Genomic DNA, 22,700 nt, shown 5'->3' with positions numbered 1-22,700 from the left:
AGATGCCTCTTAATCTTGGCGTTGTATGGAGCTCCACATGTAAATAGCAGCTTTCTGAAATTAGCATATGTATATCTATGCAAACTACACATGTAAATCTTTACTAACCTGCCTCATCATAGAAGTCTGAAGCATGTAACAAACAAATAATATATATGTTATAATTACTTCCATATCATCAAGCTGATCAATCCATAGACTGGTGGGTTGTGTCCATCTACCAGCAGGTGGAGATAGAGAGCAAACTTTTGCCTCCCTATATGTGGTCATGTGCTGCCGGAAACTCCTCAGTATGTTCTCTATCTCAGCAGGTGGTGGTCACACACAGCAGCAGCTCTGGCTAGGCCTCCAAGCCTAATTTTTAGGTTTTGTTGAGTGCCTGGGGTTGAGGGCTCTTTTGAGCAAGTGCAAACCTGGTGGTGCCAGGTCCCTCCTTTTCTCCCCCCTCCCGCTGGCTCCGTTAAAAAAAAAAAAAAAAAATTTTGAACGTCCTTAAAGGCGTTTATTTCGACGTTTATTTAAGCGTCTATTGCAGCTACTCACTGGGACACCAGGTCGTTACAGCTCGGAGCGGACAGCAGGTAATTTTTACCTTTTTATAGCAGGCAGGGGGTTCCCCGATTCTTCTCCTCGTGGCATATGGCGTCGGAGGGCGAGGGCGCAAAGGGTCGCTCCCCGGATCGCTTGAGCGCTTCTAGAGGGGATGCGGGGGTCTTAAAGCCTGATTCGCCCTTGTCGGGTGACAGTTTCGTGACCGATGTATGTCCCGGTCCTTCCTCCGGCGTGGCGGTTTTTCCCGCCATAAACGCCCATCCCCCGCTCCTCGCCTCCGCCATCTTGGCCGGCCACGCGGCTCGGACGGCTTCTTCTTGGGCCGCCCTTGAGGTTGGAGACATTAATGCCATGAACGCCCTTAATTTGGGCGACGGCACAAAAGCGGCTAAAGTTAAGAGCCGTTCTTCCCGCGCGGCTCCTTCGCGGAGTGTCGCGCCGGACGCCATTTTGGATGCGCAGCATGTCTCTCCCCCGCTCTTGCGAGCGCCGGTTGAGGGTGCGTCTAGGGCTGTTGCCCAGGCTGCGGAAGTGCACAGTCTGGGGGGTTTCTCCCCCGAGTTTGTTTTGCTGCTGCATCAGGCCTTCCTCATGCACAGCGCTGCCCCTGCTCCCTCGTCTGGAAAAGAGGTTGAGGTTCCCAGAGGCAAACGCCCTCGGGTTGATTCCCAGGCCTTGGAGGAATTTGTCTCCTCCGATGTAGATGAGGGCAGCGTGTCTGAGGTCTCCCAACGGTCCTTTGCGGATTCCTTGGAGGAGACGGATCCCCGCTCGCATGGAGCGGATGACCCCTCTGCAGCGCGGCTCTTTAGCCCAGAGGATTTGCCCAACCTGTTGGTACAGGCCATGGACACTTTGAAGATTTCCTCTCCGGAGGACGTCTCTCCTTCAGCCCCTGTTGGCTCTGCCATTATGCTGGGGACGAAGCGCCCGCCTAGAACCTTCCACGTGCATGATGCCATGCACACCTTAATTTCGGCTCAGTGGGATGTCCCAGAAGCGAGCCTTAAAGTGGCTAGGGCTATGTCCCGCCTCTATCCTTTGGCTGTGAGTGAACGTGAGGCCTATCTGTGGCCTACCGTGGATTCTTTAATCACTGCGGTGACTAAGAAAACGGCGTTGCCGGTGGAAGGTGGCACGGCCCTAAAGGACGCCCAAGACAGAAGATTGGAGGCGGCCTTAAGGTCGTCCTTTGAGGCGGCTGCTTTAAGTTTGCAGGCCTCAGTTTGCGGCTCCTATGTGGCCAGGGCGTGCCTGACTATGGTGCAGCGGGCTTCCCCCTCGGATCATTCCTTGAGGGCTGATTGGCCGGCCCTGGAATCGGGCTTAGCCTATTTGGCAGACTTGCTGTATAATGTCTTGAGGGCCTCAGCGAAAGGCATGGCTCAGACAATCTCTGCGCGGCGGTGGCTTTGGCTGAAACATTGGTCGGCTGACCACGCCTCTAAATCCCGCCTGGCTAGGTTGCCTTTTAAAGGCAAGCTGCTCTTTGGGGTCGAGCTGGACAAAATCGTGACCGATCTCGGCACGTCTAAGGGCAAGAAGTTACCAGAGGTCAGGGCTCGAGCTAGTACTCGTCCCGGTACCTTCAGAGGACGGTTGCAGGAAGCCCGTCGGTACCGCCCGGGCAAGTCGGGTTACTCTGCCCCCTCTTCCTTTAAGAGGACTTTCTCCCCCAAGCAGCATTCCTTTCGCAGAGACCGCCGTCCCGGAGGTGCTTCCTCCGGTCCTCCCCCAGGGTCTCGTACCCAATGACGGGGCCTTGGTCCACGCCCCAGTGCAGATTGGAGGACGACTGTCCCCGTTTCTGGGCGAGTGGACCACAATAACTTCAGACGCGTGGGTGCTGGAAGTCATCAGAGACGGCTACAAGCTAGAGTTCTGCCGACCCTTAAAAGACGGGTTCGTACTCTCTCCCTGCAAGTCTCCGGTCAAAGCTGTGGCAGTACAGCAGACCTTGGACAATCTGATCCGCCTGGGCGCGGTCGTTCCGGTGCCAGAAAGTCAGCTTGGCAAGGAACGTTACTCCATTTACTTTGTGGTACCAAAGAAAGGAGGTTCTGTCCGGCCTATCCTCGACCTCAAAGGGGTCAATCGGGCCTTGAAAGTGCGGCACTTTCGCATGGAGACTCTCCGCTCTGTTATAGCGGCAGTGAAGGCAGGAGAGTTCCTGGCATCCTTGGACATCAAGGAAGCGTACCTGCATATTCCCATCTGGCCTCCTCATCAACGCTTTCTGCGTTTTGCAGTCCTGGGACGACACTTCCAGTTCAGAGCCCTCCCATTCGGGTTGGCTACTGCTCCGCGGACCTTTTCCAAAGTAATGGTGGTCATCGCGGCCTTCCTACGAAAGGAAGGGGTACTAGTCCATCCTTATCTGGACGACTGGTTGATCCGAGCCCCCTCTTATGCAGAGTGCGGCAAAGCTGTGGACCGGGTAGTTGCTCTTTTGAGCTCCCTGGGATGGATCATCAACTGGGAGAAGAGCCAGCTGCGCCCGACTCAGTCCCTGGAGTACCTGGGAGTTCGATTCGACACCCAAGTGGGCAGAGTGTTCCTGCCAGACAATCGGATTGTCAAACTTCAGGCTCAGGTGGACCAGTTCCTAGTAGCCTCTCCTCTTCGGGCTTGGGACTATGTGCAGCTGTTGGGCTCTATGACGGCCACGATGGAAGTAGTGCCCTGGGCCAGGGCTCATATGAGACCACTTCAATACTCTTTGTTGCAGCGCTGGACTCCGATGTCGGAGGATTATGCTGTGCGCCTTCCCCTGGACCCAGCAGTGCGCAAGGCACTGAGCTGGTGGATGCAGACAGACAAGTTGTCTGCGGGAATGCCTCTGGTGACCCCAGAGTGGATTGTCGTCACGACGGACGCCTCGTTGTCGGGCTGGGGAGCCCACTGCTTGGGAAGGACAGCTCAGGGGCTCTGGTCTCCTGCAGAGGCAAAGTGGTCTATCAACCTCCTGGAACTCAGAGCCATTCGGTTGGCGCTTTTGGAGTTCATCCCGGTACTGGTGTGGAAGCCTGTACGGGTCATGTCGGACAATGCCACGGCTGTGGCCTATGTCAACCGCCAGGGAGGTACCAAGAGCGCCCCTCTAGCCAAGGAGGCTATGAATCTTTGCCGGTGGGCGGAAGCGAACCTGGAGCAGCTTTCAGCGGCCCACATTGCCGGAGTCATGAATGTCAAGGCGGACTTTCTCAGTCGCCATACCTTGGAGCCCGGAGAGTGGCAGCTATCTGCTCAGGCGTTCTTGGACATCACGAAGCGCTGGGGCCAGCCGAGCCTAGATCTGATGGCGTCATCGGCCAATTGCCAAGTGCCGCGCTTTTTCAGCAGAGGACGGGACCCTCGTTCCCTGGGAGTAGATGCTCTTCTCCAACAGTGGCCGACACAAGAGCTTCTCTATGTGTTCCCGCCCTGGCCCATGTTGGGCAGGGTGCTAGACCGGGTGGCAAAGCATCCCGGCAGGGTAATCCTGGTGGGTCCGGATTGGCCCAGACGTCCCTGGTATGCGGACTTGATCAGGCTCTCAGTCGACGATCCTCTGCGGCTGCCAGTGGAGCAGGGCCTGTTACATCAGGGTCCCGTGGTGATGGAGGATCCCTCCCCCTTTGGTCTTACGGCCTGGCTATTGAGCGGCAGCGTCTGAGGAAGAAGGGCTTCTCAGACAAGGTCATCGCCACTATGCTGAGAGCGAGGAAGCGCTCTACTTCTACTGCTTACGCCAGGGTTTGCCGTATCTTTGCAGCGTGGTGTGAAGCAGGCTCACTTTCTCCCTTCACTGCTCCAATTTCTTCAGTGTTGGCGTTCCTGCAAGAAGGTCTGGAGAAAGGCCTGTCGCTCAGTTCCCTTAGAGTCCAGGTAGCGGCTCTGGCTTGCTTCAGGGGCCGCCTGAAGGGTGTTTCCCTGGCTTCGCAGCCAGATGTGGTGCGCTTTCTCAGGGGAGTTAATCACCTGCGCCCTCCTCTGTACTCAGTGGTGCCTGCGTGGAATCTCAGCCTGGTGCTAAGAGCATTGCAGAAGCCGCCTTTTGAACCCTTGTCGAGGGCATCTCTGAAAGACCTGACGTTGAAAGCAGTCTTTTTGGTGGCTATCACTTCAGCCAGAAGAGTTTCCGAGCTCCAGGCGCTCTCTTGTCGAGAGCCTTTTCTGCAGTTCACTGAGGCAGGAGTGACTATTCGCACAGTGCCTTCCTTCCTGCCCAAGATTGTTTCTCGCTTCCATGTGAATCAGCAGCTCTGTCTCCCTTCCTTTCGTAGGGAGGACTACCCAGAGGAGTACTCTGCTCTTAAATATCTGGATGTGAGACGAGTCATCATCAGATACTTGGAAGTGACCAATGATTTCCGGAAGTCAGATCATCTGTTTGTCCTGTTTGCAGGTCCTCGTAGGGGTCTGCAGGCTGCTAAGCCTACAGTGGCAAGATGGGTCAAGGAAGCCATTGCAGCGGCTTATGTGGCCGCGGGGAAGGTGCCGCCTATCCAGCTGAAGGCTCACTCCACAAGAGCTCAGGCGGCCTCGATGGCAGAGGCCGGGTCCGTCTCCTTGGAAGAGATATGCAAGGCGGCAACTTGGGCTTCGGCTCATACATTCTCCAAGCATTACCGTTTGACTGTGGCTGCACGGGCGGAGGCCCGGTTTGGAGCTTCAGTGTTGAGGTCAGGGATTTCAATGTCCCGCCCTGGGTGAGTACTGCTTCGGTACATCCCACCAGTCTATGGATTGATCAGCTTGATGATATGGAAGGTAAAATTATGTATAATCATACCTGATAATTTTCTTTCCATTAATCATAGCTGATTAATCCATAGCCCCTCCCAGATATCTGTACTGTTTTTATTCTGGTTGCATTTCAGGTTCAAGTTTAGTCTTCAGTTACTTCAGAAAGACTTCGTGTTCAAGTTTTTTCACTTGGATTCTTCAAGAGTTGAGACGAGTTTGTGTTACAGTGAGCTGCTGCATTCCTCTCCCCTCCGTTTTACGGGGCTGGATTGAGATTTAAATTCTGCCGGCACTCCCTCCCGCTTCGTGCGGCTGTAGGGCAGCTTTGTACCCCTCCCGCTTCGGCGGTGTTAGGGTCAGTCAGCTCCTCCCGCGGTTGCGGTTGCAGGATAGGCCAGATCCCCCCGCATCGGCGGGTGTGGTGTCCCTCCCCCGCTCCGCGGGGATGAGCTGGACGGATTCCCCTCCCCCACTTGTGTGGGGATGAGCTGGGTTAATTCCCCTCCCCCGTTTCGGCGGTGGTGAGCTGGGCAGAGTGTCCCTTCGTGGGTGTAATTCTCTAAGTGCTGAGTCCTGCGGATGGAGCTTTGATATCGACATACTGAGGAGTTTCCGGCAGCACATGACCACATATAGGGAGGCAAAAGTTTGCTCTCTATCTCCACCTGCTGGTAGATGGACACAACCCACCAGTCTATGGATTGATCAGCTATGATTAATGGAAAGAAAATTATCAGGTATGATTATACATAATTTTACCTTCCCTGTTACTATATTAAAAACATGTGCTATTTACATGTGGAGGTGCTTCTAAAATAACCCCTTTAGTGTACACCAGGTAGTATATCTTTCCATGTTATGAAGCATCAGTGGATGAGTAGCCTAATGGTTAGGGCAGTGGGCTGAGAATCTGAGGAACTGAGTTCAATTCCCCCTGCAGCTCCTTGTGACCCTGGGCAAGTCCCTTAACTCTACATTGCCCCAGGTATCAAAACAGATTGTGAGCCCAGTAGGGACAGAGAAAGTACCTGTATATAATAAATGTAAACTGCTTTACTTGTATCACAGGAAGGTGGTATATCAAGTCTATGACACTCTACCCTTTGTATCTGTAAAACAAATCTCCTCCTTTTGTGGTTGAACTGGGGATTCTTTTGTAATATTGTACGTGTGTACAGTATCTTCGTTCTTTACATTGTTTATGGTATTTAAAGTTATGTAGAATAGTTAATACTTTGAACAAAATGCAAATTTATTTTATGTATGTATTTGTTTTTAGTATTTGGCATTCACCTGTGGACTAATCAGAGGTGGCTTATCAAATCTGGGAATAAAGAGTATTGTGACAGCTGAAGTCTCTACCATGCCTGCATGTGAGTACATCCTTGATTCCTATATTTGTTTTTTTAGCACCATATATATTCCTGGTATTTCACTTTTAATGGTTAATGGAAAGTGGTGAGGGATCTATGTTCCTCATCTTTAGTATTAATGGGTGTTAGGTTGACATCTAGATTAAGCAACCCTTGTGGGTAGATTTGTCAGTGTATTAAAGAAACCCACAGGAACTCAACCTTAACCACCACTTCCTTAGCATCCCTCCGGACTGGCCCAGGATTGGACTGATGGGTTGTGCACGCCTACCAGCAGGTGGAGACTGAGGAAAAAAAAAACTCTGACTCTAGCAAGCCAATAAGAGCCCTGGTCATGTGACCCTAGCCTCAGTATTTTCTCAGTCTCCCAGCAGGTAGGACGTGAGCCCATTAGTCTCTCTTTCTGGTATATATCTCTATATATCTCTATTTAGTTGTTTTCTCTTCTGTACCTGAGGAATACTGTTAGAGGCTTTTTCTTTACTTCTCCGTTGTTCTCAGCCTCTGGGGTGTCACACTTGGCTGTGTTGCAGATTTGTGTAAAAAAAAAAAAAAAAAACCTATTTCAGCTGTTTGTGCCCTCTTTGCTGTTCTCACGGGTTTTAAGTAGTTTCGGGTGATTTTTTTTCTTGGCTGCCGCTTCGTTCTCGATTGCTAATTAAATAAAAGGAATTTCACGCGAACCGCGTTGGTGTGAGCACACGCGTGCACGTTGTTTTCTCCGAAATGTCAGAGAAGTTGAAGAGGTGCTCAGTTTGTCAGCGCCGAGGCGTTAATGCCTCAGGCACGTGTAAGTACTGCACGCCGCTCGAAGTTTCCTCTGCTCCTCTCCCTCCGTCGACGTCGGGGCCCCTTTTGGCGGCGGTTCCTTCTTCCCCCGCGAGGTCGTTGGCGCTGGCTGCGGAGGCCTCAGGCTCAGCTTTTGCGGGTAGCGCTGGCAACTTGGCGCGAACGGTGGCCATTTTAACTTCTGCTCAGATTCCTTCTGCAGGAGAGCTGTCTGCTTTGCGCAGCTCGGCATCTTTAGCTGAACCTGAATCGGGGGTTATTTTGAACACTGCAAGCACTCAGGCAGGGGGTTTTCCTCCTGAGTTTGTCTTGCAGATGTATCAGGCGTTTCTGATGCAGAAGGGCACTTCAGGAGCAGGAGTGTCAGAGGAGACTGTTCCATCCATCCTCCCTGCCAAAAGACGTCGGGAATGGGACACACAATTTGATTTGTTTTCCTCTCCAGATCAAGAAATGCCTCTTTTAGAGGAGGAAGAGGCTTTAGGGGAACATTCTTGGGAAGATCCTTCCTCATTGGATCCAGACGCTGGGCCTTTGTCTCAGGGGGAGGATCCAGCGGTGGCTCGAGTGTTCCATGGAGAGGACTTGCAGGATCTCATCGCTATGGTATCCTCCACTTTGCATTTTGAGGCTCCTCTTTCTGACTTGGAGGTGCGAAAGGTGGATATCTTAGTTAAGGGATCCAGAGCTTCCACAAAGACTTTTCCAATGCATCAAGATATTTGGGAGGTTATTAAAGCGCAATGGGAGGTCCCGGATGCGGCTTTTCGTCCCTCTAAATCGATGCAGCGAGTGGAGGAGTGGCCTAGTGGTTAGGGTGGTGGACTTTGGTCCTGGGGAACTGAGGAACTGAGTTCGATTCCCACTTCAGGCACAGGCAGCTCCTTGTGACTCTGGGCAAGTCACTTAACCCTCCATTGCCCCACGTAAGCCGCATTGAGCCTGCCCTGAGTGTGAAAGCGCGGGGTACAAATGTAACAACAACAACAACCCTGTCCCAGAGCCTGATAGGGCTCTGCTTAAGCTTCCCATGGTAGATGCCGTGGTTTCGGCTGTAACTAAGCCCAATACGGTCCCGGTAGATGGCGGAACGGCGTTACGGGATGCTCAGGATAGAAGGCTTGACACTCTTCTAAAGAATAGTTTTCATGTTTCTTCTCTGGCAGTACAGGCGGCCATTTGTGGTTCTCTGGTGGCTAGAGCTTGCTTTTGTTGGGCGGAAAGAGTTTTAGATAGTTCTTCCGATCTAGGCGCAATTGATTTAGAAGTAGCTAAGATTGAGAGAGGCTCTGCTTTTTTAGCCGATGCTCTGTATGATTTGTTGAGGGCTTCTTCTAAGTCCTTGGCCTTGGGAGTCGCAGCTCGTCGATCTCTTTGGTTGAAGGGCTGGTCGGCGGATGCGACCTCCAATCTAAATTAAGTAAATTTCCATTTAAAGGTTCCTTTTTGTTCGGTGAGGACTTGGATAAATTGGTCCAGTCCCTAGGGGATTCTAAAGTTCCTCGTCTTCCGGAGGATAGGCCTCGGCAGTCTAGTCGCGGAGCTTTGTTTGGTCGTAGTCATCTGTGCTCTTTCCGTAGATTTCAATCTGATAGGGGTCCTCAGACTCAGAGGTCTCGGTTTTTCAACAGGTCTCAGTCCTTTCGCGGTTATCGCAGAGGAGGCAGACTCTCAGGCGCAAGTTTTCATTCCCCATCGCGGGCTTCCCAATGAAGGTGCGAGGGCCCTTCCTCTGGTCCTGGTCGGAGCTCGGTTTTATCAGAGGTGGGCCCAAATTACCTCAGATCAGTGGGTCTTGGAAGTTGTCCGAGACGGTTATGCCTTAGAATTCGCAAGGCCTGTTTCAGACGCCTTTCTGGAGTCTCCCTGTCGCTCTCCTCTCAAAGCACGGGCGGTTCGGGAGACTCTACAGAGGCTCTTAGATCTACAGGCTATTTGTCCAGTCCCTCCTTCCCAGCGCAGGCAAGGTCGGTATTCCATTTACTTTGTGGTGCCAAAAAAGGAGGACTCCTTTCGCCCCATTTTAGACCTCAAAGCTGTCAATCGCGCCCTCAAGATCACCAGTTTTCGTATGGAGACCCTAAGGTCAGTCATAGTGGCTGTCCGCAAGGGAGAGTATCTAACAGCCTTGGATATGACGGAGGCCTATTTACATATTCCTATCTGTCCGGCTCACCACACGTTTTTGCATTTCGCGATTCTAGGGCGCCATTATCAGTTTCGCGCTCTGCCTTTCGGTCTGGCGACAGCTCCGCAGACATTTACCGAAGTTATGGTCGTGGATGCAGCGGCTCTCAGGAAGGAAGGGATTCTGGTTCACCCTTACCTAGACGACTGGTTGATAAGGGCGAAGTCTTATCAAGAGAGTTGTCAAGTCACAGAGCGAGTGGTAGCGTTCCTGCAGTCCCTCGGTTGGGTGGTGAATATAGCCAAGAGCCATCTGGTTCCCTCTCAGTCTCTAGAGTATTTGGGGGTCACCTTCGATACTGCGAGGGGTCGAGTTTTTCTTCCACAGGGTAGAATTCTAAAGCTCAGATCTCAATGAATTTGATGCATCAGAGGGTACCTTGTGTTCGAGATTATCTTCTCGTTTCCATGGCAGCCACGATAGAGGTAGTTCCCCAGGCCAGGGCTCACATGCGGTCTCTTCAGTGGTCCCTTCTGACCCGGTGGTCTGCTCAAACAGATTCCCTTCTGAGGAGGTTGTCTCTGCGCCACCGCGAGCGAGTTTCCCTATTTTGGTGGCTACGGATGAAGAATCTCACTGTAGGGATGCCATTGGAGTCTCCTTGGTGGATACCACTGACAACAGATGCCAGTCTCAGGGGCTGGGGAGCTCATTGCCTAGACCAGTGGACCCAGGGTCTCTGGTCCCCGTGGGAAGCAGCTCAATCCATCAACTGTCTGGAGACCAGAGCAGTTCAGTTAGCCCTGCAGCACTTCGGTTCTCTTCTGGTGGGCAAAGCGGTGCGAATTCTCTTGGACAATGCCTCGGCAGTAGCCTACATCAACCGCCAGGGAGGAACGAGGTGCCGTCTTCTGCGTCAAGAAGCGGAGAGTCTTCTTACGTGGGCGGAAATTCATCTCACGGCCATCTCGGGCTCGCATGTAGCAGGAGTAGACAACGTTCAAGCAGACTTTCTCAGCCGCCACACTCTCGATCCCGGGGAATGGGCGTTTCAGTTGATAGTAGAGCGCTGGGCTCTTCTAGTACTAGACCTGTTCGCCTCCAGTCTCAACTTCAAAGTTCCTCACTTCTTCAGTCGCCGAAGAGATGCAAGAGCAGCAGGGGTAGACGCCCTCTTGCAGCCGTGGCCCACAGGCCTTCTTTATGCATTTCCTCCATGGCCACTATTAGGTTGCCTCCTACAGAAGATCGAAGATCACGAGGGTCCGATAATTTTGGTGGCTCCAGACTGGCCTCAGCGTCCTTGGTATGCAGATCTCCAACGTCTCTCCGTGGCGTCTCCTCTCCGTCTGCCGGTACACAAGACTTTGCTGGTTCAAGGACCAGATCCACATCCAGATCCAGCTCGATTTTGTCTTACGGCTTGGCTCTTGAACGAGCCCGTTTAGCTAAGAGGGGTTTTTCGGCGCCAGTGATTTCCACCATGCTACATTCTCGGCGGCGTTCCACTTCTTTAAACTATATTCGCACTTGGAGAATTTTTGAGGAATGGTGTGCAAAGGCTGACATTATCCCTTTTCGTGCATCAGTGGCTCAGATGTTAGATTTTCTGTAGCGAGGTTTTGATAAGGGCCTGTCTCATTCTTCTTTGAAGGTGTAGGCGGCAGCTCTTTCCTGTTTCAGAGGCAGGATTTGAGGCAAGTCTTTGGCTTGTCTTCCCGAAGTAGCTTGTTTTTTGAAACTGGTTAGTCTCCTTCGTCTTCCGGTTAGATCGGCCTTTCCATCTTGGGACCTTAATCTGGTTCTTTCGTCTCTGACAAACCCTCCTTTTGAGCCACTACAAGCATGTTCTCTGAAGGATTTAACGCTTAAGACAGTGTTTTTGGTGGCTATTGCTTCCGCTCGAAGAGTCTCGGAGTTGCAAGCTTTTTCCTGTAGATCTCCATTTCTGGAATTTTCTAAAGAGCGGGTAGTCCTTCGGCCGGTTCCTTCTTTTTTTTGCCTAAGGTACTCTCTCGTTTTCATCTGTCCCAGTCGGTTTTTCTTCCTGTTCTGGGATCGGCCTCTGGTACGCAACAGCAGCGGAAGTTGTGTACTTTGGATGTTAAGAGAGTTCTTAAACGATATCTGGCTGTTACGGAGGACTTCCGTCGCTCGGATCGTCTTTTTCTTCTTTTTGCTGGTCGCCGCAAGGGATTGTCAGCTTCTAAGCCCACGTTGTCTCGGTGGATTAAGGAGATGATAGCGTCTGCTTATCTCTTGGCGGGCAGACCAGTTCCTGAGGCGCTGAAAGCTCACTCTACTCGTGGGCAGGCAGCTTCGTGGGCGGAGTGTTTCTTGGTACCTCCAGCGGAGATCTGTAAGGCGGTGACTTGGTCTTCTCTCCATTCTTTCTCTAAGCATTACAGGCTGGATGTCCAGTGTCGTCAGGAGGCGGTCTTTGCATCACGAGTACTCACAGCAGGTTTGCTGGGGTCCCTCCCTTAGGACTACTGCTTTGTTACGTCCCATCAGTCCAATCCTGGGCTGGTCCGGAGGGATGCTAAGGAAGGAGAAATTAGACCTTACCTGCTAATTTGCTTTCCTTTAATCCCTCCGGACCAGCCCAGGCCCCTCCCGTGTGCTATCTTTCAGGCAAAGTTAAACATTTCAGATTAAGTTAAACATTACTGTGTACAGACATTCAACTGTCTACAGAGCTGTTCTGTTAGTTAGACAGTTAAAGAAATTGCATGATGTTTCTCCAAGTTTCAAGGGTTACGCAATTCATGATATTATGCAAGTTGAACAGTTTGCAGAGTCTTCATAACTCCATGTTATATCTGTTGAACAGTTTAAAGAAAGGCATTAATCTGTACATAGTTGGCAATACCTCAGCTCTGAAGCGAGTTGTTGGTTGGCCTAATATCACGGCCGAGCCGTAGTTTAAGCACGTTTCTCTTGTGCTGCCTGGCTGCTTGGATTCCTCACGGCACAGAATATAGGTTCTTCTTTTCCTTTCTGCTTTCTTATTCAAATACTGAGGCTAGGGTCACATGACCAGGGCTCTTATTGGCTCGCTAGAGTCAGAGTTTTTTTTTTTTCCTCAGTCTCCACCTGCTGGTAGGCGTGCACAACCCATCAGTCCAATCCTGGGCCGGTCCGGAGGGATTAAAGGAAAGCAAATTAGCAGGTAAGGTCTAATTTTTCCTTTTGAATTTGTCATGACTTAAGTTACTTTTCTTATCCCCGACTTTCTTGTATATGCTACTACATTTACTATTGCTTATGGAAAGGGTATTCAGTATTCTGAAAATTACATCTTTCTATTGAAGAATCTTCTCTCATGTTCTGACAGAGCAGGAAAAAGGTATACCATGTTTAACTGTGTTTTCAGGTTTAAAAGTCTTTTGAGATTTTAACTTAAAAGAATGAAAAAGATTTGAGGAACTGTATTGTATGTTATAGTGACACTAGTTTTTTTCGTTAAGAAACAAGCAGAAGAGTAAAAACTTTCCATGGTCTATGGAAATGGTAGTACATTAGGGATTTTAGGTAATTGCTTACAACTTCAGCTGCCCCTTCCCCAGATCCCACCTGTTAAGCCCTTTCCTATTTTGTCTACGTTATCACACAGACTTGCACTACAGAACAAGGTTTTCCTGTTGCTTTTGAGGACACAACTGCAAGATCATGAAATTAATTTTGAGGTTTCCTTTGAGGTCACACTATTTCTTCTTTTACAGGCAAATTCCAAGTGATGATACAGAAGATGCTCTAGCGTTCTGGACATTCAGGACAGTCGCATCATGTATACAAGTGAAGCTGCAGGAAGTGTGTTTCCCAATCACTATTTTTAGTTTTATCTGTATATATCAAGGAACTGGCAGCTTATCCTCTTCTCCCACATCATGCAGAACAATGTCCTAACCTAATTGTGCAATAAGTAATTTGCTTCTAACAATTCAGACACACAAGCCGGCTATATAATAGGGGCAGCCTTTTTGTTTTTTGGCATCGTGGATGACAAGCCTTGTTTTATTTCAGGGTAAGGATGTTGAAATAGCATTTTATTTTTGACTCGTATTTGAGTAGAAAAATAAGTAATGTACACAAGCACAAAAGCAACCAAGGTATTGCTGTTTTACTGGGCTTTGTGTGTATTGATGTAATATGTACCATCAGTGTCATCACTAGGAAATATTCTGTCCATGTTCTTTGGATTGTGTATTGGTATTATAATTTTGAGAATATTCCCTATTCTGCAGTCCATGACTAGAATCTGAGCTGACAGCAGGTCTCCTTCAATACTTTTTATTTGACAGTGTCTTCACATTTTGTGTTGCTTACAGTTAATGTTCAAATATGTATATTTCTTATCCTGCTAGATCAGTCCCAGATGCATGCATTAATAACCCCTTGCCAGCAGCTAGAGACAGAGGACCACAACTTTTAGTGACGTCACTGTACTTAATGTGTGCTGCAGATGGGGTACTTGCCAGTATTACTTCTCTACAGCAGATACTGCCATGCACTGAATTGCTACAGTAGGATTATTAGGTTCCCAGTGTGTTGGGCTTTTTCCTCCCTGTTGTGGAGAAGGGTTGGAGTAGCTCCCAGGGCAGCAATTTTGGGCTGCTTCTCCTGGTGGAGCAGGATTGGCAACAGTCTTTGGACTGTTCCCCAGGTGTGCAGGTTTCCCACTTTTACTCCCAGGGTTTAGGCTTGAAGTGGCCTCCTACTAAAACAGGACTAGATTGGCAAGCTCCCAGGGCTCCTGCTCTTAGGAGTGTCCTAGTTGAGGAGGGTGGTGAGTGGCTCAAGTTAAGGCCTTCATGTCTGGAATGGAGTCAGATTTTCCAAGTGCCTGGCACTATGCTTCTGCTTATCTGTCTACCCTTTCACCTGCTTTTCCCTTGGGCTCCTTTTCTCAGTGGCTATGGTTAGCAAATGAAACTGCATCAGTAATGCTATCAAGTTAAAAGTATATATTCTTAGGGGAATCTGAGAGAGCAGTGATAGTGACAGTAAACGTGATCAGCGAGTTGGGTGCGGGCACCAGGATTCTAGCTACAGCAAAGGGGGGGTATGCATACTGGAGGAGAACACAGTCTGCAGTATAAAACTAGGTTCGAGTGTACTGCAAAAAAATGTGTTTTAATTCTCTGACAGAGGACAGTTAAAGCTGAGAACCCAAACTATCAAATATAATTGTGAACGGTGTTTAAAATATATAAATGTTCAGTGACTAAACAGCAAAAGCTAGAAGTTAATAATTAATTATTGAATACGATTTGTCGCAGGTCGTGATATGCTAAGTAAAACATCTATATATTAACTAAAGCACTAATGTACATAATTCAGCGGAGTATCAGAGTTGATGTATATCTGTCATAGGATATGTTGTCTTGATTTCTCCTACTTCTCCCTGCACAAAACAAAAGTGATTGCATATGGTGTTTGAAGATAGGCCAGGGGTCTGCTACTTAAAATAAATAAATAAATAAAACAATTTCAGGTTTTTTTCTTTGTCCAAAATTTTGAGAGCTGTAACCTTGTAAATCCAGATAAATGTACCCTCCCCTTATCCCATCCCCAGTAGTTCATCACTGTCTCACAGTGTCCCCCAATACCCTCAGCAGTCTTCCCCCTCTCCCCCTTTGGGCTATATAATTGAATCTCTTAATTTAACAGAAACCAGGATGCAAATATATATTATTTATTTAAAAAACAACAACAACAATATAAACTCAAATGTAAACCAGAGGGGAAAGAGATGGCAACAGAGATTCAAGAGAATGGGGTTAGCCGCCGCAAAAACCACTATTGCAATGCATTGGAAAAAGTCCGCTGGGCCAACTGTAGGTAATTGGGCTGAGAAATTTAAAACCATTATAGAGTTGGAAAAATTGACTGATGAGCGTAAGGGGAGATATAATCCAGAGGCACCTGAATGGATTCATCTAACAGATATTGAGGGGGTTTAGGGGGGTTTGGGCTGTTGGGGGAATCAGTTGTTGGGGGGTGAGGGGGGAAGGGGGGGAATAGGGGGGATAAAAGGGTTATAAGCATAATGTTAAAATAAAAATAAACTCAAATATACACAAATAAAATAGTATTTGTATATAGTGAATTGTGCTCAGTTTACGTTGCCCCGGGGCTTGCATTGTTCTCTGCATCTGACACCAGTGCACACGCCATCCTACGGATAAGATCGTCCCCTTTCAGACTCTACAAGAGCGCTTTTTGCTACGATCATACAGCTAAGTAGCCATTTTTTTATTGTTTTTTTTTTCTTTTTTTGTTAATTTTTGGTATTGGAATGGAGGTAGGGTGTGCGATGATGCTGGAATGGTGTCTTTATATATCTGCAGCTTTCGGGTTGATGTAAAGCACCAAAAACAACTGAGCACAATTCACTATATACAAATACTGTTTTATTTGTGTACATTTGAGTTTATATTATTGTTTTTTTTAAAATAAATAATATATATTTGCATCCTGGTTTCTGTTAAATTAAGAGGTTTACTTAAAGGGAAACCGATATTTTTTTGGCAACCCATTATATTTACTAGCTATATAATTGAATGCCAGAATCTATATGACAATGCCACAGGTTGCTTATTCCTATAATAAGCTGTCATTCGTCCACAGTGTTAACTTCATTACAAACAATGTTATGCTGTTCACATGTGGGGGGGGGGGGGGGGGGGATGCTGTTGGAATTAGCAGAATGAGAAAAGCGTTTTTGAAAAGAAAAAGTTATACTCTGATGCCTTGCATTTTTTTTTAACGCTTTGATGTGTTTATGTGAAGAAATTGCGCTTTAGCATGGCAATCTGTAATAGAGTATATTTGTTTACTGTATGACTGTTTTGTGGTGCTCAGTGATAATGACCAGTCTGGATATTTTTATCTTTTCTGCAGTGCTGTGAGCGAAGAATGTAACATAACACAAAGCTAATTATTGTAAAATACTTTAATTACCATTTAATTTCTGTATATGAGGAAGGGGGGGGGGAGGATCCTATCGTTCCGAGCTCCTGCTTAATCTGGTTTTTTTGGTTGATGATATCAGCATTAGGATGGGCCCTTATGGAGCTGGTTATTAATGAGTTGCTGAAGCTGAAAGACAAATCACTTTCTAATCGGAAAGATTGATATTGAAAGGTTTTGTCTGGCTAACCTTGGGAATTAGCCAGACAGATTTGCTGTTCAAATCCCCCTTCCCCATTTCGACCTTCTAAATGTCAGACAGAAAGAAACATGATTAAACCTTGACTGGACCGTGCTGTTCGGTGTGGCCAAAGCTACTTGGTTAACTCTGGTCAGCCAAATAATGGGCCTGGACACATTTAGATTGGTCTTAATATCTAAACAAAGCTGTCTGGTTAACATAAGTCTTAACAGAAGGGAATAATAGTGACAATTTTAGCAGAAACTGTACTTTTTTGGGGGGTAAGTGGCTCTCGTTATTTTTACAGGTAGATGCTTATTCTTTTTTTGGATATGTAATTGGCTTAATCAGTGAATTTTTTAACCAAGCACATAATTACAAAGGACTAGACCTTTTTGTTTTCAGCCGTAAACAACCCAGGAGCATCTTTCCTAGAAGCGCAGAAAATTAAGCTTCTGTTCTCCCTGTAGCTTAAAACAATAGAGAGAATGGTGTTGCTTACCTGCATCGAGGGCTCTCCGTAGATAACATGAGAATGCAGCCATACTTATATGGTGGTATTACTCGGATGGCTCCATGTGTGGAAAATCTCGATGGCTTGATGGACAGCATTACATTCTGGTGGACCTTTGTATCTGAAAACATTTTGAGAATTTTTCTGTTTTTTTTCCAGGTGGGATGCTGGCATGCATTTTCGAAGTTCAAGATGGTTTTTGAAGGCTGCTTTACTGATGACGTTGATGGAGCAGCTGAGACTGTGGTCATGATCATGAGCAGGGTGTACCTTAATATTTAAAGTTAAATTATCTGGAGATGGCTTAAACTGGAAGTGGCATGAAGAGGTTGAGCGGGATCATAACTGAATAGATATGGAAAGTTCAAGAACAGTGCTGGGCAGACTTTTACGGTCTGTGCCCTGAGAAAGGCAAGGACAAATCAAACTTAGGTTTACATATAATGTATCACATACCATGTAAAATTAGTTTATCTTGTTGGACAGACTGGATGGACCGTACAGGTCTTTATCTGCACTCATTTACTATGTTACTATGTATATGTGGTAGATCTTGCAGAGCTTGTTGGACAGAAAGAGAAAGTACTTCTTGAAAGATAGCCTGGAAGGCCTGCTTCTTTGGCACTCAGGAGCCCAGCAACAGAACTTTGAGTGGTCTTCTAACAATCCCTCCGGAGAAGGGTTTTGTGCCAATGAGGCATTGTAGTTATCATTGGCGGATGTGAGCTAGTTGGTTGTGCTTCCCATGCCATAGGAACATGGAAAGTCAGAGTCTACATAATCCAGTTCTGAAAATAGCACAGAATTGTCGCATGGGATGTCACCCTTCCCTCCTTCAGGGATGCTGGGGGGAGGGGGAGGACACTGATGAAGCTATGTCTTCTGGTGGTCGGGTACATGTAGAAAAGGGTGCCTGTGGGTTTGGAGCAGTAACCCACAGAAAGGCATTACGATCCTGCAGGAAGTATGTGGTGCAGCATTGAGTGCAAGACTGTGCTGGTTGGAGGTTGTGTAACAATAGTCCAGGGCAGAGGCCTGGCGTGGGATGATTGAGGGTCTCCACCTGGCCAGTAGAGAGGGAGAGGCACTTTGGCATTGAGGGGGGTGGAGGATGACAGACTGCAACTGTAGATCTGTGTGTATCTGCTTGTAAGGTCTCGTGTCTGCAGGGAGTGCTCTAGCATTTTGAATATGATGCCCTGCTCTGCCTGTGACTGGTGGAGTTTTTGAGGCTAAACCTTAGTTTTGTAGCAGGACTTATTTGGATCAGCCTTAGAGGTGGCCATTGCATGGGAATTACTCATTTGCTTTTTATCTACAGTGTGCTGTGCCTACTTTTGACTTTATCCCTGACATGGTGGGTCATGTGCTTCAGAGGTTTTGGATCTCACAGCTAGGATGAGTTCTGGCTCTTTTGAAAGTTGCATTCCCCTGTGCATGCCTGTTAAAGGAGGTAGTAGAACAAGCTCCTGTGAGTACCTGCAGTCCTAGGTGTGTGTAATCTCAAAGTGGCTCATGGTTGCTTTTCTTCTTTTCTGCCTCCTTTTAAGCTACCTGAAAGGTATTATGGGTTTCATGTATGGGCCAGTGGAAATTTTAAGACTGACTTTAAGGGAAACGCGAGCACCAGGACAGGACAGAACATTCCATGCATTTTGAAGGTGTTTAAATGCTTTCCTGAGCTGTACAGGAAATTCCACATATAGAGCCATTAAGAAACAAATACCATATTGGTGTCCCTGTATTAACTTCCGATTACATATGGAGAAAGATTATATGAGCACTACATTGCTGTGTAAGGGTGAGTCCATGTATGTCACATGCTTGTTATGGTAGATAACCTGTGTTCTTTTTAAAATTTAATTGACCAAAGCACATGACCCTTTTTACGCTCAGAAAAGTTGTATGTTGGATCTGAGCAATTGTGGCCAATTACTTTTGTTGTTTATTCCAAGTAACCTTAATTTAAAAATAAACAGTATGGATTTTGTTGATTGCAAACTACCATTCTCAACAACTACATGATTAGAGCTACATAAAATATATATTTTATATTGATGAGGATAAGTGAAAGGTTAAAAGGAGACTAGTATTAGAAGAAGAAAGCTGATATTGCAGTAGGATGTGGTAGAAAGAGAGAGCTGGGAAGGTGTGACCAGGTAGATGGCTTGTCAGTAACCAATCTATATAATTGTTTTGTATACAATATAGTTTTTCCCATATTTTTAGAATGTTGTTTATATCTGGCATGTTTAGGAGCCAATTTTGTTTCTAACTTGACTCTGTAAGAAAACAAAGCTGCCTGCTTCTTTGTCTATTTCTCCCAGTAAACAAATATATACCCTGCAGTTTTTTTTCTATATAATCTACTGAAAAAAGTTAGTTAATCTTCCTAAATGGCAGTATTTTTCTTCCTTTTTTCACTTTTACCATTAGTCTTAGTACTCAAAATTGAACATAAGCAGTTAGATTTATATGAAAGAAGCACTAGCTCCCAGTTAAAAGGATTTGTTGTTTTTTTTTTGGTAGATGTGGCCACTGCAGTTAAAAGATCAATGTACAGAATGAATATAGGTCACACCTTACCACTAGAACTCTCCAGGGCTGTCAGCTTCTCAAATCATCTGTTGCTACAGCTAGGGGTTGCTCTATAACCAGCACCTGAAAGAATGCATGACATTAGAAAGCTGGCATATACCAGAATTGAGCTGCATCAGTCAATCAAGTGGCACTCAACACATATTTCATTTTTAGGATAGTTGGATTGACCCAAGATGCCAGCTTCTGTACAAACGTGAACAAAGTCCTGATAACTTTTCATATATTAATTTGTCTATGACTGAGGATAAACAACAACTTCTAATTTGCCAGCTCATGTAAGGCTAACATATTATATAATAAATCTTAATGACCAGGAAAAAGGTTTTAGTAAAAACAATTTATTAAAGTTCTTTGTAAGTTGTGGCTGTATATTATTACAGTAATATTGCTGATTTGTTTAATTTAAAAAAAAAAATGGAACAGTTCTGTCATAAGTTTGCAGGAGCAAATTTCAGAATGAAAAGCAGGGTCTGTGTAATAAGTACAAGTTTCAAACCAGATACTATTGCTTTTTTTCCTAGCACCTCTGATTTGGCTTAGATTTTAGCACCTAGAGAAAAAAAATAATAAGGCCTATACAGCATTCAAATATACACCAAGGGGTCTTTTTACTAACATGTGCTAACAGATTTAGTGCACACGAAATTATCCACTGCCCATTGTATACCTATGGGTTGCATGGCACTTAAGGCACACTAATATGTTAGTATGTACTAAATCCATTTGTGCATCTTATTAAAAGGACCCACTACTTTTATTTGCCCAGAATGTGTAGCATTTCAGAACTGCACCCAGCCAGCCAGCCAGCAACAGTAGAGCTTAGTTCACATAATCAGTCTTCCTTAGTTTTGTCACCAAACCAGCAGCACATATGGGAGTTAGTTTTACTTTTTTTGGCTGACCCTTAAAGTCCTCAGTTCAGACTCTTATCCCCTTTTGGCTTTCTCATTTTTGGGCACACAGTTTTTAGATGCTTTCTACTTACTGTATTTTCATGCATATAAACCGCACCCTTGTATAGCCAGCATTAAATTGTTGTGCTTGTATGTAAGTTTGTGTATACCCCACACCCTTATATAGCCCAGCCCGTATATTATATACTAATGCCGACACTGACTTTGAAGGCTTTAGTTCTGGTATTGAAAAGGAAGATGATGCCCAATAAATTAATTGGTGAATTTACTTTTTGATTTGTGAAATTGATTTGTAAATGTCTTTTTGCTATTGGTTAAATAAAAAGAGAGACAGTTTATTATTAAATTTGGATCTCACAGTTTATTCTCTGGGAATAAAGAACTTGTATACCCTGCACCTATCCAGTTCTAAATGTAAAATCATATATAACCTGCGGGTTATATACATGAAAATGTGATACTTAAGACAATTTTCAGTTAAGTAGTGTCTGATATTTTGCTAATGTGTTGTAAGATAACCAGAAATACAGAATTCAAAGCCTGAGCTTTAGGGAAAAATAAATCTTCTTTTCATCTTATATAATCAGTTACTTACCCTGAGTTGTTGTTCACCTGGGACAGGAGGATATGAAGTCTGTGTCTAAGCCACAGCAGTGCTTTTTGTGTGTGTGTGTGTGGGGGGGGGGGGGGGGGGTCTTGTGCCAAGCTCCCTCTAGTGACTTTTTTTTTTTTTTTTTTAGAACAGCACTCACTCCTCTTTCTGTGGCTGCAGAAACCATGCAAGGGTAGGGCATTGCAGGATAATGATTGATGAAACATGTGTTCAGGTTCTGACCCTAATTTTGGGAAGGTCTGCTCAAAGCATTACTGCACATGTGTGTAACTTCCTCTCTGCTGCTGTAGCTTAAGGACTACCTCAGTCTTTCTAGGATCCTCATCCTCCCTGCTTGTTGCTGGTAATGCATGACAATCTGCTGTATTTAATTAGAACTATTTTGTTGGCCATCTGATCTCTGAAAGCCTGTAGTGTTCCATACTGCCCTCAAGTCCAAGAAATTTATCTTATGAAGTTTTGCCTGGTTGTGAAGTCTTATCTACCTAGGTTCCCTACTTCAGTGTAGACACAGCTGAGGTGAGGACAATTTAAACTGGAGGGATTTGGAAAGGTAATTATTTGAACAGACTCAATGGATCTGTCAATCGGACCTGATTCCTTTAAAGACTGGTGACACAGACCATCCAAGCCAGAGTTGGAGGTAAACAGGGTAGCTACCTTGAGCCCCATGGCCCAAGGCATTATTCTTCAGGGCCTGCTTCTTCCCCCTTATCTTAAACCACTAGCACAATGGTGATGCATCCGTCAGTGGCAGGTTAGCACCAACATTATTTACATGTAGTGCCTGGCAAGTATAACACATGGCAGAGGAGGAGGGACTGAAATGGGGAGGAGGCTTCCCTATGGAGGTTGAGGAGCTCAGGGCTAAGAAGCTCGAGGTCCTGGATTATCCTCTGCCTAGAGAGGCTGCAACGGCTCCTTTGCATAATGTACTGAAGGTAATCCTTATGCAAAACTGGTCGTTCCCTCTGTCTAATCCCATGATCCCGAAAAAAAGCTGAATCCCAATATCGGATCCACGGTGAACCTGGTTTGATGAGGACTCCGCCCTCAAAAGAGCCAAGAGCACTAGGGACTATGCCTCGGCGCCCCCAGGCAGAGAATCTAGAACCTTGGACTCTCTTGGGAGGAAAACGTATCAGGCCACTATGCTCACTGCTAAGAACCAGACTTACCAGCTCTTCACGAGCGTCCACTTGCGGAACTCGGTGAGGCAACTGTCCAGCTTGGTTGATGCACTCCGGAGCAGGTCGAGCCTTTTTGCCAGGTGGTCAGGCAGCAGAAGGCGTGTCGCAAATTCCTGGCCAGGGGTACATTCGACACTTTTGA

At 46.6% G+C, this 22,700-nt stretch overlaps 1 protein-coding gene across 3 annotated transcripts in view; it reads left to right on the top strand.

The window, feature by feature from the left end:
* Window positions 1–17,653, top strand: part of TRAPPC6B (trafficking protein particle complex 6B) — a 42,039-nt gene extending 24,386 nt beyond the window's left edge. Inside the window, exons 5-7 of one of the 3 annotated variants that reach the window (XR_003943348.1) lie at window positions 6,560–6,653; window positions 13,296–13,383; window positions 17,400–17,653. Coding sequence is in view for 1 of the 3 variants with exons in the window: in XM_030214526.1 (XP_030070386.1) it covers window positions 6,560–6,653; window positions 13,296–13,330 (129 nt within the window). In the remaining 2 variants the exon portion in view is untranslated. Of the gene's footprint in view, window positions 1–6,559; window positions 6,654–13,295; window positions 15,512–17,399 lie in introns of those variants that run through there. The other 2 variants (XR_003943347.1, XM_030214526.1) reach the window with 2 other exon arrangements.
* Window positions 17,654–22,700: the final 5,047 nt, after the last annotated feature.

This window comes from Microcaecilia unicolor, chromosome 9 (assembly GCF_901765095.1).
Source record: "Microcaecilia unicolor chromosome 9, aMicUni1.1, whole genome shotgun sequence".
Taxonomy (NCBI): Eukaryota; Metazoa; Chordata; class Amphibia; order Gymnophiona; family Siphonopidae; genus Microcaecilia; species Microcaecilia unicolor.
This window is presented reverse-complemented; position numbering and strand designations above follow the sequence as displayed.